We start from the raw sequence: 15,000 nt of genomic DNA, 5'->3' as shown, positions 1-15,000 counted from the left end.
CTCTCTTTTTTTCTCTCCCTCTAACTCGCTTCTTCCTTTGTCGATCAGGTCAAGTTCCGGAACAAGGTGGCCGGAACTCCCGTCCAGCATTGGTACCGGGCGGGCGAATGCGTCGCCTTTTCTCGAAGGGAGACCGGCTTCTTCGCCATGTGCAGAACGGGCACCCTAGACATCCTCCTCCAGACAGGTAAGTGCGTGACGCAACATATGATGTCACTCACACAACAGGCATGTGACGTCACCCACCAATTATGTGACGTCACAAAGTACGCACGTATGACGTCACCCAAAAACATTTGTGACGTCATATTTCTTTTTTAGTCTCACATTAGCCGCTTCACGATGATGACGCTCTATAGAGATTTTGTTTTGGCTAAAGCCAGACTGTTTTATTCACCTGAGAGCCAGACTCCACATTGAAGGAACTGGCTGGCAGAGGGCACTCTTACAAGCGAATAAAATCGTCTGACGAGAACCAGAAGTGTACCAAAAGATTCTCTGCTCACAGAAAACCTAGAGAGAGATTTAACTTTGATTTAACATAATTACTCTCTTTTCCATGAACAAGTTTCCGAACTTTCCCCACAGTCACTCATGACTTCCTCCTTCTCCAGGCCTCCCGAAGGGCTCCTATTGCGACCTCATCAGCCGCTGCCTACGTCAGGTCACGGTCAAGGACGACGGGACGGCGCAGATCGTCATCGACGGTGACGGGAGCAAAGAACCTCTCCTCGCCTTCTGCGTCGGATGTAACCAAGAGGACCACGACCTCGATGTCATTAAGCGTAAGAAGCCCAGAGGTACTCTGTAGTACTAGTGCCTCTCCTCTTCCTCTTTCTCCTCCTCCTCCTCCTCCTTCTTTTTCTCTTCCACTTTCTCCTCCTCACCCCCCTCCTTTTCCTTCTCCTGTTTTCCCTCCCTCCTCCTTATCCTCACCCTCGTCCTTCTCCTCCCTTTTCTCTTTCTTCTCGTCTCCATCTCGCCCATTTCCATCTCCTCCTTATCCTCCTCCTACCCCTGCTCTTTCTCCTTCTCTTCTTCCTTCTCTTCTTCTTCCTCTTTCTTTTCCTACTCGTCTTCCTCCTCCTCAATCTTCTCCACTTTCCCCTCTTCCTTCTCCTTCTGTCCACCTCCCCATCCTCCCCCCGTCCACTAATAAATATACCACTCACCTTTACCCCCATGCAAAGGGGGTTGCCGAAGCAGAGCATGACCTGATTTCGCGAGAAAAAAGGGGACTCCCAAGTTCCCTGCTTCGTCCCATTTAGCCTTCTTCAAATTGCTTGGGAGCACGTTGACAATATTCTTATCCCCACCACAGGATTATGAGAAAGACGTGGATGTCCTAAGACTAATACAGGAAATTTAATGAGAATAACAGAAACAATGGAAAGATAGCTTTAAAAAGTGGATACGGGAGACTTGGTTTCAAACGGTAAATGTTGCGTGGGTCTGATGAGGAGCACCATTATAGTACAGTGTATATTGGTTACATATAACTAAAGAGCCAGTACACACACACACACACACACACACACACACACACACACACACACACACACACACACACACACACACACACACACACACACACACACACACACACACACACACACACACACCTATATATATATATATATGTATATACAGTATATATACATACATACATACATACACACACACACACACACACACACACACATATATATATATAATATATATATATATATGTATATGTATGTATATATTTTGGTAGGAGGCCATGTTGTATACATGATTTCAAGAAATCTACAGCGACAATGGCGTTGTTGAGTTTATATTGGAGCTTTAATTTCTCTCGTGCAACAAGTTTTTGTGGTGGTTCCAAATAGCTGAGAAGGTGTCCAAAAGACATTGGGTGCGGTTTTCTCTTTTTTAATTCTCCTATACGTATTTCGACCTTAATCGGTCATCCTCAGGGAGGGAGTAACAATAGTTGGTGATTACAATGTTTAAATACAGGCCGTACATTGGCCGAACACTGGGAGAGGTCATTTCATGTAGCCGTGATCCGTAGCGCTGCGTACGTGGAAGTAGCAACTTCCTTGTGGATTGTGGAAAGGGGTGTTATTGTTTGTGTTATGTGCGTCTACTGCTTGGGAGTGTGGTTGTGGGCATGAGTTGTATGTTAATGGAAGGTTTCTCGATGTATATGTTCACTGCTTCGGCCATCTTAAGGCGAAGGGGGTCGTGGGCTTTGTAGATTATTTTAGTGTTTTCGTTTAGTGTTTGTCTGGTGATGGTGGTTTTGTGTTCTTTTGTCATATGTGTTTTGATGGCGCCATTCTGGAGGTGGTATGAGAGTCTTTTGGAGAGGGTCATAGAAGTCATGCCAATGTATGAGGAGGTGCGGTGCTGACAATCACCGACAGGGCAATCAAACTTATACACGACGTTGACTTCTTGTAGAGGAGGGTTGGGGGGCTGGCTGTTGTTCTTAATAACCAGGGTGTGTGTTTTGGAGGTTTTGTAGTATACGATTAGGCGTATCTTAGTTTCTGGGTTGTTGGGTCGAATGTTACGTGTGATAATATTTTGAAGTGTTCTTTCGTCTTCTTTGTAGCCGGTGTTCATATGTCCTTTGTAGTACAGGTCCAGTGTTGGTATATTGGTGTTTGTGGGTGTTGGTTGGCCGGTAAAGGAGTTCATCTTGTTTTTGATAATGGATTCGATGGAGTGTTGTGGATAGCCGTTGTTGACAAGTAGTGTTGTTATACGTTGGAGTTCGTTGTTCGTGGTTTTCCATGTACTGCTGTGGGAGAAGGCTCGGTTCACTAGTGATCGGATCACGCTTTGTTTGTAGCGTTCTGGGCATTCGCTACTGCCGTTAAGACAGAAACCAAGGTTAGTGTCTTTGACATAGACTTCAGTCGTGAATCGATCTGAGGCTGTGCCTACTAGTATATCTAAGAATGGGAGGGTGCCATCGTTGCGTTGGTGTTCATAGGTGTAATTGAGGGTTGAATGTTTCTTGAATGTGTGTGAGAGTTGAGTTACAGATTGGGAATCTTTTGCGCTAATGAAAATGTCGTCAACATACCGGGCGTAGATACAGGGCTGCATGTCAGGATGGTCGTTGAAGACTTTCTCTTCGATGGATCCCATATAGAAGTTGGCGAAGAGTGGTCCAAGGGGGGATCCCATTGCCACGCCGTCTACCTGTATGCGCATTTTCCCATCTGGACCGTAGAAGGGAGCTTCCATCGTGCAGATTTCAAGGAGTTCTCGGAGGATTGCTTCAGGGACGGCGAGGGGTGTTGAGTTGGGCTTGTGGTAGATGCTCTGGCAGATGAGGTCAATAGTCTCTTTTACTGGCACATTTGTGAACAGATTCTCAACATCTAATGAGGCTATGACCCCTACTGGTTGGGAGGATTCAAGGATGGTGAGGAATTCCTGCGACGATTTTAGGCTGTAGGAGGTTGGGATGTATGGGGTTATTAAGGAGTTAAGGCGTTTGGCAAGTTTGTAGGTAACTGTAGGTGTTTGGCTGATGATAGGGCGGAGGGGGTTTCCAGGCTTGTGCGTTTTAACATTCCCAAAGGCATATCCAAGTTTGTGGTCTCCTTCGACTAGGGGAAGTTTGGTGGTGCCTGCTGTTATGTTGTTTTTTCTGATGATCTTGTTGAGTTTCTTTCTCAGATCCAGGGTGGGGTTAGTTGTGATGATTTTGAACTTGTTGGTGTCATCTAGTATGGTTTTCATCTTTCCGACGTATTCTTCCTTGTCAAGTAGGACGTAGATGGAAGATTTATCTGCCCTACGTATGACGATATTATCCTGCTCTTTCAGTTCCTTGGCTGCTTTCCGAAGAGGGGATGTGAGTAGGGAGGTATTGTGGTGTCCTCTTCGTTTATTGACTTCAGCACATATTTCAGATGTTAGATTGGGGTTTGTAGTAATCTTTTTCTCTTTTTCTAGTTGGTGTATATTGTCTAGGAGCAGTTCCATTTCGATTTTCTTGTGGAGGTGGTAGGGCTTGGACATGTAGTGGCAGTTGAGTCCAAGGTTAAGGAATTCAACTTGCTCTTTTGTAAGCTCAGCGCTGCTGAGGTTTATGAATTGATCCTTAGATCTCGGGATGGAGACAGGGCCGCCGTATAAGTTGGCAAGTTTGCGGCCGACCCTTCTTCTGGCTTCTAGAATATGTCTATCAGACATATTTAGGAGTGCTGTTTCGATGGAGGTTTTGATGTCTTGTTGGATGTCATCGGTGTTGTTCCATTTTGAACAGGTATTATGATACTCTGCTCGCAGTTGCTGGAGTAGCGATTCCTTCGCCTGCAGTTCCTCCTTCAAGTAGGATAGCCTATCTTGAGGGTTGATTCTCCGGCTGCTGGCCTGGCGACGATATGTGAATTTTGGTAGGAGGCCATGTTGTATACATGATTTCAAGAAATCTACAGCGACAATGGCGTTGTTGAGTTTATATTGGAGCTTTAATTTCTCTCGTGCAACAAGTTTTTGTGGTGGTTCCAAATAGCTGAGAAGGTGTCCAAAAGACATTGGGTGCGGTTTTCTCTTTTTTAATTCTCCTATACGTATTTCGACCTTAATCGGTCATCCTCAGGGAGGGAGTAACAATAGTTGGTGATTACAATGTTTAAATACAGGCCGTACATTGGCCGAACACTGGGAGAGGTCATTTCATGTAGCCGTGATCCGTAGCGCTGCGTACGTGGAAGTAGCAACTTCCTTGTGGATTGTGGAAAGGGGTGTTATTGTTTGTGTTATGTGCGTCTACTGCTTGGGAGTGTGGTTGTGGGCATGAGTTGTATGTTAATGGAAGGTTTCTCGATGTATATGTTCACTGCTTCGGCCATCTTATTATTTTAGTGTTTTCGTTTAGTGTTTGTCTGATGATGGTGGTTTTGTGTTCTTTTGTCATATGTATTTTGATGGCGCCATTCTGGAGGTGGTATCCACAACACTCCATCGAATCCATTATCAAAAACAAGATGAACTCCTTTACCGGCCAACCAACACCCACAAACACCAATATACCAACACTGGACCTGTACTACAAAGGACATATGAACACCGGCTACAAAGAAGACGAAAGAACACTTCAAAATATTATCACACGTAACATTCAACCCAACAACCCTGACACTAAGATACGCCTAATCGTATACTACAAAACCTCCAAAACACACACCCTGGTTATTAAGAACAACAGCCAGCCCCCCAACCCTCCTCTACAAGAAGTCAACGTCGTGTATAAGTTTGATTGCCCTGTCGGTGATTGTCAGCACCGCACCTCCTCATACATTGGCATGACTTCTATGACCCTCTCCAAAAGACTCTCATACCACCTCCAGAATGGCGCCATCAAAACACATATGACAAAAGAACACAAAACCACCATCACCAGACAAACACTAAACGAAAACACTAAAATAATCTACAAAGCCCACGACCCCCTTCGCCTTAAGATGGCCGAAGCAGTGAACATATACATCGAGAAACCTTCCATTAACATACAACTCATGCCCACAACCACACTCCCAAGCAGTAGACGCACATAACACAAACAATAACACCCCTTTCCACAATCCACAAGGAAGTTGCTACTTCCACGTACGCAGCGCTACGGATCACGGCTACATGAAATGACCTCTCCCAGTGTTCGGCCAATTGTAATCACCAACTATTGTTACTCCCTCCCTGAGGATGACCGATTAAGGTCGAAATACGTATAGGAGAATTAAAAAAGAGAAAACCGCACCCAATGTCTTTTGGACACCTTCTCAGCTATTTGGAACCACCACAAAAACTTGTTGCACGAGAGAAATTAAAGCTCCAATATAAACTCAACAACGCCATTGTCGCTGTAGATTTCTTGAAATCATGTATATATATATATATATATATATATATATATATATACAGTGTACAAACGAATGGATCGTAAGGGTACTAGAAAATACTTATGCGAAAGATACTGCTATAATTCGGCTACATAAAGATACAGAAAAGATCAAGATCGAGAAAGGAGTACGGCAAGGCGATACAATTTCACCCAAATTATTTACAGCTTGCTTGGAAAATATTTTTAGAAGATTTAGTTGGGAAGAGAAAGGTTTGAATATTAATGGCGAATATTTGAACCACCTAAGATTTGCGGATGACATTATTCTTATTTCAGAAAGAGCAGAAGACTTGCAAAATATGTTGAGTGATCTGAACAGGGAAAGTATCAAAGTAGGTTTAAAAATGAATAAGAGTAAAACCAAAGTAATGTTCAACACGAGAGTTCAAAGTAAAGAGATTATAATTCATGGTGAGAGTCTTGAAGGAGTCGAAGAGTATAATTATTTAGGGCAGATGGTGAAAAATTACCCAAGATCACGATAATGAAATAAAATAAAAAGACGTATTACAACTGGTTGGAAAGTGCTTGGTAAGTATAAAAAATTCCTGAAAGCCTCTCTACCTTTATGTTTGAAACGTAAATTTTATAATGAATGCATTCTGCCAGCAATAACCTACGGGTGTGAGACTAGGAAACTGACGAAGGCGATGGAAACAAAACCAATGACTACACAGAGGAGAATGGGGGAGATTAATGATGGGAATAACGTTGAGAGACTGAAAGAGAGCAAGTTGGGTAAGAGAGCAAACTAGAATGAAAGATATTGTGGAGGCGGTAAAAGAGAGGAAATGGAATTGGACAGGTTAGTGCGAATGACTGATGAGCGATGGAGCAAGTGCGTTACAGAGTGGACGCCACGTTATGGGAAGCGTGGAAGAGGAAGACCAGACAGAACGTGGAGACGAGATAGAGAAGTTTGCAGGAGTGACGTAGTAGAGGATGGCGCGATCGTGTGATTCATGGAATGCTACGAGGGAGGCCTGTGTTCAGCAGTGGACTCAGGATGGCTGATTTGATTATATATATAGATATATATATATATATGTATATATATATATATATGTATATATATATGTATATATATATATATATATATATATATATATATGTTGGTACATTGTGACAAGTTGATGAAGGTGGAAAAAGAAGTCACGGGTCTAGTTCTGAGTTCCTGAGTTTATTCCTGACCGCTTTCGCTCTATGCTTCTTCTGAAGAAGCATAGAGCGAAACCGGTCAGGAATAAACTCAGGAACTCGGAACTAGACCCATGACTTCTTTTTCCACCTTCATCATATATATATATATATATATATATATATATATATATATATATATACATATACATATCCTGTGTCATATATATATATATATATATATATATATATGTATATATATATATATATCTGCATATATATATGTATGTATATATATACATATACATGTATATATTCATATATATCTGTGTGTTGATATATATATATATATATATATATATATATATATATATATATATATATGACAAGAGAAAAGACAAATGTATGGCAAGAGTGGTATAGGTAAATTCCAGGAAGGAGCAGAAGTATTTTATTCTCTAACGTTTCGACAGTGTCTTCTTCAGAGAGATAATAGTACAGGCAAATTGGAATACATTGTCTATATACTAAGCGGGTCATCTCACAGGTCGCCTTGGGATAGAGTCCGCCGTTTGTGCCCCCTCGATGATTAATCTTGCTGTTGTGTGTGCCAAATTTAATAACTTTTTAGTCAAGAATTACCGATGGAACGAAAAGGACGTCGACAAAGGCTTCAAACAAGGAATAATTGCATGCTACCAAGCACTAGCGGAAGGAGAAGAATGTGGCATACCCAGGAGATTTAGAGAGGCATTAATAAGATTACAAGAACGCACAGACCTTGTCATAACACAAGCTGACAAGGGTGGTGGAATAGTGATTATGAAGAAAACAGACTATAATGAAAAAATGCAGGAGCTTCTAGATGACAGAAATACGTACAAGAATGTAGAAATAGGTTACGCAAGTAGGAAAGCGGAGGAGTTCAAGAAAGAAGCAAGGAAGATTTTATCCAGCTCAGCTAGAGGAGATAAACTACTATACCTACTCGAAGAAGCCCCAAAAACACCAAGGATGAGAGGGATTCCCAAAGTACACAAACCAGGAATCCCGATGAGACCCATTACCTCAGGAATAGGAAGTGCACCTCATCGACTCGCAAAACATCTAGCAAAACCGCTATCTGCAGCAATAGGCACAATCAGCAGCGCACATTTACACAACTCCACTGATTTAATTAATAGATTGAAACACTTAGATTTAAACAAAAAGAAGATGGCTAGCTATGATGTAAAAGCTTTATTCACAAACGTAGAGATTGAAGGAGCAATGGAAGCAGTAACGAAGGTGCTAAATCAAGTAAAAGACAGTGATTTACCGGTTAAAAAAAACAGACTTTGTGAAATTAATTTCATTATGTGTAAAATTCAACTGCTTCACTTTTAACAACCATGAATATATACAATTCCGAGGCTTAGCTATGGGATCTCCTCTCAGTGCCATTATGGCAAACCTTTACATGGAGTCACTTGAAGTAGATAAATACATACATATCATGGGAAGAGGAGCATCCTGGTTTCGCTACGTAGACGACGTATTAGTTATAGTACCAGAAAATACTAATTTGGATAACAAACTTCGTAGGCTCAATAGTGTAAATAAGTACATAAAATTCACAATGAAAAAAGAGATAAACAAGAAACTGCCATTTTTAGACACGATAATTTATCGTATTAACGGAAGTGCCAAATTTTCAGTATATAGGAAACCAACAAACAAAGAAGATTTTATTAATTACTTATCACGACACGACACAAGAACGAAATCTGGCATAATAATTGGCTTTTTCCTTAGAGCATTTAGAATTTGTAGCGAAGAATTTTTACACGACGAATGTAAACACATTACAGAGACGTTCAACCGCCTAAAATATCCACCGGGTCTCATACAAAAACTGAAAAATAAAGCCAAACAAATATGGAGAAAAAAAAAACACAGTTACAGAAGAACAGAGGAAAGAAAAATATTTTTTAGTGGTTCCTTACTCCTCGAGAGGCGAATTAATTTCCAAATTTCTAGCGAGAATAGGGATGGATGTCGTACACTCCTCAGGACAGAAAACACGGGACATTTTATCCAGTAAACAACACACGGAAGAAAAAAATGAAAAGAGCGTGGTTTATAAGATTCCATGTGGTGGATGTGATGGAGTTTATTTTGGAGAAACTTCAAGAGGAATAACAAAAAGATTATACGAACACAAGAATGACATGCGACACCACAGGACATCTAATTCGGTAGTAGTACACGCTACACAACACGGACATATGCCTAATTGGAGCAACACCAAAATCCTACACACCGGTATGAAAAAGACGACAAGAAAAACTATTGAAGCTGCATATATTAATACTTTTAAATCAACCAATCATAGAGAAGGATTTGTAAATTTGGCACACACAACAGCAAGATTAATCATCGAGGGGGCACAAACGGCGGACTCTATCCCAAGGCGACCTGTGAGATGACCCGCTTAGTATATAGACAATGTATTCCAATTTGCCTGTACTATTATCTCTCTGAAGAAGACTCTGTCGAAACGTTAGAGAATAAAATACTTCTGCTCCTTCCTGGAATTTACCTATACCACTCTTGCCATACATATATATATATATATATATATATATATATGTTTTGGGCAAAGTCTTTCTCGTAAACAATTCCTATTAAATGCTAAAGCACAAGTGGCGTCAATGATTTTAAGAGAACATTTCTCTAACTCTCTGTATTTCCTTTTCTCTTCATATTTCAAACTCTGAAGGAAATAGTAAAAGGCTTCAGAATGTTGATTCATTTTACCGACAGCTGTTTCAACCATTACAAATGGTCATCTTCAGGGTAATACAATACATCAATACAAACATTGGTATATAAGGCCGAGTGAAAACGGAAGGGAGAGGTCACTCGTAAGGTGGGAATCTGTCTACCCTACCGAGACGGACAGGGTAACTGGGAGAGCTTCCCGATGTGGAATTACGTCCCGGAAGTCTGGACACAATCCCCATGTGGGTTTTTGTCCCGTGGTGACGGTCTGTATTTTCTATTGGAGGGGAGGACATAATCAGATGAAATCTGTACATTTAAGATAGGCTTTTGTAAAGCGATGCTCACTGCCTCAGCTACAACTAAACTTCCATAATTGTTATCATGGTGGATGATTGTTGTATCCCTTATGAGATCTACTAGGGGCGGCTTTTTATCGTGGGCATCGACAAAATGTTGGTGGATGGCTCCGTTGTTACGGTGAGCCTGCAGTCGTCTTCTTAAGGTCGTGAGGGTATGGCCGACGTAGCTAACATCGAGGGGCTTGCATGCCCCTTCAGAACATTTAAATTTATATACTACGCCGGTTTTAAGTTCCTTTGGACACTCGGGGACGGTGCTGCTTTTCATAACAAGGGAGGCAATCAGGTTGGGATGGCTAAAGACTTTCAGTGAGACTCTTTCGTAGGGCTCCTGAGGTGAAACACCTCTAGAGATAATCCCACGAAGAGTATCGGCTTCCTGTCTGTAAGCAGTGCCAAAATTTAATTTGTGGTAAATCATTAGGATTTTCTCCGCGTTGTCAGCAGTGTGAAACTCTTCCATATTCTTTCTAATGACATCTTCGATGGTGTTACAAGAGAAGCCATTATTCGTTAACACCTGTCTAACGCGTTCAAGTTCTGTATATATATATATATATATATATATATATATATATATATATATATATATAACTTTGACAAAATGTTGTGGCACATATGTAATTAATATTCACGAAGAACCCACAGTCGGAATAAAAAGGAAACTTTAGAAGAATGTGTAACTTCTATATTTCGGCTAATAACTATAGCCCTCTTCAGGAAAGTACAGATTACAAGAATTTGCAGGGACATAAGTACAAAGAGATATGTGAAGAAGGGGAACACGCATAGTTAAAAACAGGATGACCCGTCTCGCAGGGCGGAGTCAGAGGTGAGGGGAAGAAGGGTGGAGGTGTGAGGTCATGGGAAAGGGCGGGAAGAGTCAGGAGGGTGATTATTCTTCACCAAGCGGCTCACAGCTAGCCGTGAAATAATGTCCGGGGACCATTGACCTTTGGAGATGTTCAAGTTCGGACATTCTTCGATTAAGGCTGATTCAACAATTTTTCTTCTAAAACTACAGTTGGACTTGAACAGAATTTTGGCCTTGTCCCAGTCAAGACTGTGATTTTTTGGTACTGACGTGTTGGAATACCGCGGAATTTTCTTGGGCATACCTGATGGATCTTTTGTGCTCCATTAACCTGGTGTTAAGATCCCTTCCGGTTTGACCAAGGTACATCAAATCACAATCTTTACAAGGAAGGCTATACACTCCTGGGGAATCATTTCCCTTCAACCTTTGATGAACATTAAAATTTGTTTGTGAACAGTGTTGGGATAATGATAGGCAACTGTGAGACGCTTGTTGGGAATTAATTTAAAAGAAGAGCTGATGGAGTTACAATATGGAATTTTTAAAACACCTTGGAAAGAGGGTTGTGTGGTGGGAACTGAATTTTTAAAGTGGCTGGCTCTAGCCTTACTGAGGGCTTGATCCAAGAACCAGGACGGGTATGCCAAATTCAAAAGTTGCCTTTTGATGAGGTTGATTTCCCGGTCCAAGAATCTGGGACAGCAAATCCTATAAGCTCTCAAGAAAAGGCCGGAGGCAACGCTCTTATTGAATCAGCCTTAATCGAAGAATGTCCGAACTTGAACATCTCCAAAGGTCAATGGTCCCCGGACATTATTTCACGGCTAGCTGTGAGCCGCTTGGTGAAGAATAATCACCCTCCTGACTCTTCCCGCCCTTTCCCATGACCTCACACTTCCACCCTTCTTCCCCTCACCTCTGACTCCGCCCTGCGAGACGGGTCATCCTGTTTTTTAACTATGCATGTTCCTCTTCTTCACATATCTCTTTGTACTTATGTTCCTGCAAATTCTTGTAATCTGTACTTTCCTGAAGAGGGCTATAGTTATTAGCCGAAATATAGAAGTCACACATTCTTCTAAAGTTTCCTTTTTATTCCGACTGTGGGTTCTTCGTGAATATATATATATATATATATACATACAAGTCAAATCAAGCTGCTGGATTCCATATGATGTCTTTTCAACCAAAATTTAAATTTGAAAGAGAAAGGCAATTTAGGAGAGAGGTCAAAAGCAGAGCATGGGATCCAGTATATATAGCGTTTGGCCCAGTAGGGCTTCTTCAGAAATAACTGTTAAATATACTGGGTCCCATATTCTGCTCTTAGCCTCTTTCCTATATTGCTGTTGAAGTCGCTTCTGCTTTTAACTTAGAGAGAAAAGCAACAACCAACAAGTAAGTCAGTAGCTGCACCATGTGAGGACCAAGTCTCTATTGGCACAACAATATTTCCTTCATTTGAGCTTTATCGAGTAAAGTTCGAATGAACGAAACATTTGGTGTATACTCGATGCCTATTGTAATGCATGTCTTCATAACACGTCACAGGTACAAGATATTGTGATGACAAAAGGACAGTGTCAGACGAATCGACACGGCCGTCAAATCGCAGAAAAAGAACCCGAGAGGAGGAGGAGGAAGGTTCCGACTCGACGCCTTTAAGAAAATGGGCCAAATCCATAACACGATTACTCTTCATGCCAGAATCATCAACGGTCGAAGGCCACGTAGAGAACAGCACCTCACCTCGGTCGTCCAATATTTCCCGTTCTAGTGACGAAGAAACAAGTAATCACTTAGACCAACTTGAAGACGTTCTAAGATACGGAGAGCTTGAAATGGATCTCATGTTTTCATTTGTACATTTATCCAATCCGACGTTGTCTCTTTATGAAAAAATTGTTCTAATGTTTGCCAAGATGGTGGTTATTGTTCTGGTGGTAAGGAATTACCTGAAGTAGAAGGTCTTTGAAGACCCCAAATAAAGTACCTGAATTTATCCACAAGCCTTTGCATTTGGGAAGTTTTGGTGGTGAATAATTACCTGAAGAAGAAAGTCCTTGAAGATCCCGAGTAAAGTACCTGAATTTATCCACAAACCTCTGCATTTCGGACGACTTAGGTCAAAGGTTTTCAGTCGAGGTTCGAGAAGAGCCGTAGAGTTTTACAAATGGGGCCACAAATAAAAAACTTGTGGAGTTTAGTGGGTGCATGACGAGTTTATCCTATGTTGAAGAGATCTTTGGAAGTCTGAAGAACAGAACCACAGAAGTAGGGGACATACAAGAAAACAAGGGAAGAAATCTTGATTTAGATGAAGACCACAGCGTCTGAGTTGTCTTTATTTTTTTTTTATTTTTTTATTTTTTTTTGTCAGAGGGCAATCTCCCCCGTCTCGGAATTGAATGAAACCGCCTGGCGATATATCTATCTATATACCAAAAGCGATCTCCCCCTTATAAGATAGGTAACCAAGTCAAAAGCACGTACCTACTCCCACCCATTCCACTCCCATCCACCACCCTTTCCCCCTTTTCATATTATCTCCTCATGGATGACGAGTGTAACCATTACTAACCATCACCCACCACGCACGTGATCCACATGCTTGCAACATAGCGAGACTCCCCCTCTTGCTTACCTTGCATTTCCCAGAACATACATCTAACGCAGCACATTTCAAGACAAACAAGATATAGATACCCAATGTCACCAGACTAACCTATTAAAAGTCCTTTTATTATAACTGCCCTAGTATATTACCCATAAACTAACATATATATAATATACCTAACAATATCCACCAAGTATAGGACTAACCCTCATATATAAAACTGACCCCAATGCATAGAATAGCGAGACTAACGCCTTTACTTACAACCCCACTAACCCCCTATATAACCTATAACACTCATGTCACGAACGCCAGAGCTGGGTAGGTCAAGAGCCTACCGCCTAAGAGCTGGGTAGGTCAAGAGCCTACCGGCCAGAAGGCAGAGCTAGGCAGACCGAGAAGGCTGCCAGCCAGTTGTGCCCTAGGTCAAGGCCTGGCACATATTGTTATTCTGTAACTTGAAATATTTGTTAATAAATAGAAGAAAACTCCCGTTTTGGAGTTTATCTCGCCTGCATTAAGTCCTCCTTATGTAACTACAACCTTTTCACGGTTACATAAATGGCGGCAGCGGTGCACCCACGCCCTGAATAGAAGCGCCGTCCTCCGCCACACAACCTTTTTCCACGGTTACATAAATGGCGGCAGCGGTGCACCCACGCCCTGAATAGAAGCGACGTCCTCCGCCACACAACCTTTTTCCACGGTTACATAAATGGCGGCAGCGGTGCTCCCACGCTCTGAATAGAAACGTCGTACTCAGCCACGCAACCAAGGTTACACAACCAATCCAACTGGCGAGCGGTGCTCTCATTCCAAACTCCGAAGAGACAAGCCTACCTTATACCAAGAAACACTGTTTACACTCGGGCCTACCTCAGAAGGCCGAATAAAATCTTCAGCCATTCAAGCCACGCCTACCATTCAGAAGGAACGGACCACGGTCAACGAAGAAGAAATCGTCTATCTTCGACTTCTCATATCTTCAATCAAGCTCCCAGAATAAAAGAATCAAGCCACTTGATTCTATTCAGCTCCAAGCAAACCAGCCACGCCTACAGCTCAGAAGAACAAGATCACTCTCTACGAAGCAGACATCACTTCGTCAGCAAGCTTTTCAAGCAAGCGATACGTCTACACACTACCCCTCCACCAACCACTCCCTTCGAGACGACAGTCTGAATTCTAAGATCGTAGCTTTGATCTACAGTTGCACCAATCTTAGAATCGGTGGTGAAATCGAAGGCATTCGATTTTAAACCACCTGGTGGCAGTACGCTACCAATCATACGACAGATGTCTACAGAGAGACCTCTGTCAGAATAGAAGAACCTGTCAATTCTACACAGCACCTTGTCAATATTCCAATCCAATTTCAAACAAGACTCCCAAC

General features: G+C 41.8%; 1 protein-coding gene across 6 annotated transcripts in view; it reads left to right on the top strand.

Moving 5' to 3' along the window:
- Positions 1-15,000, top strand: part of LOC143038064 (alpha-amylase-like) — a 38,336-nt gene that overhangs the window by 18,215 nt on the left and 5,121 nt on the right. For 2 of the 6 annotated variants that reach the window (XM_076206963.1, XM_076206965.1), the window contains exons 10-11: positions 49-187; positions 615-800. In XM_076206963.1, coding sequence (XP_076063078.1) covers positions 49-187; positions 615-800 — 325 coding nt within the window. Of the gene's footprint in view, positions 1-48; positions 188-614; positions 801-12,541; positions 14,466-15,000 lie in introns of those variants that run through there. The other 4 variants (XM_076206964.1, XM_076206966.1, XM_076206961.1 and 1 more) reach the window with 3 other exon arrangements.

This window comes from Oratosquilla oratoria, chromosome 23, assembly GCF_046742065.1.
Source record: "Oratosquilla oratoria isolate Oo_2021 chromosome 23, ASM4674206v1, whole genome shotgun sequence".
Taxonomy (NCBI): Eukaryota; Metazoa; Arthropoda; class Malacostraca; order Stomatopoda; family Squillidae; genus Oratosquilla; species Oratosquilla oratoria.
The sequence above is the reverse complement of the archived record's forward strand: the minus strand, read 5'-3'. Positions and strand labels throughout refer to the sequence as shown.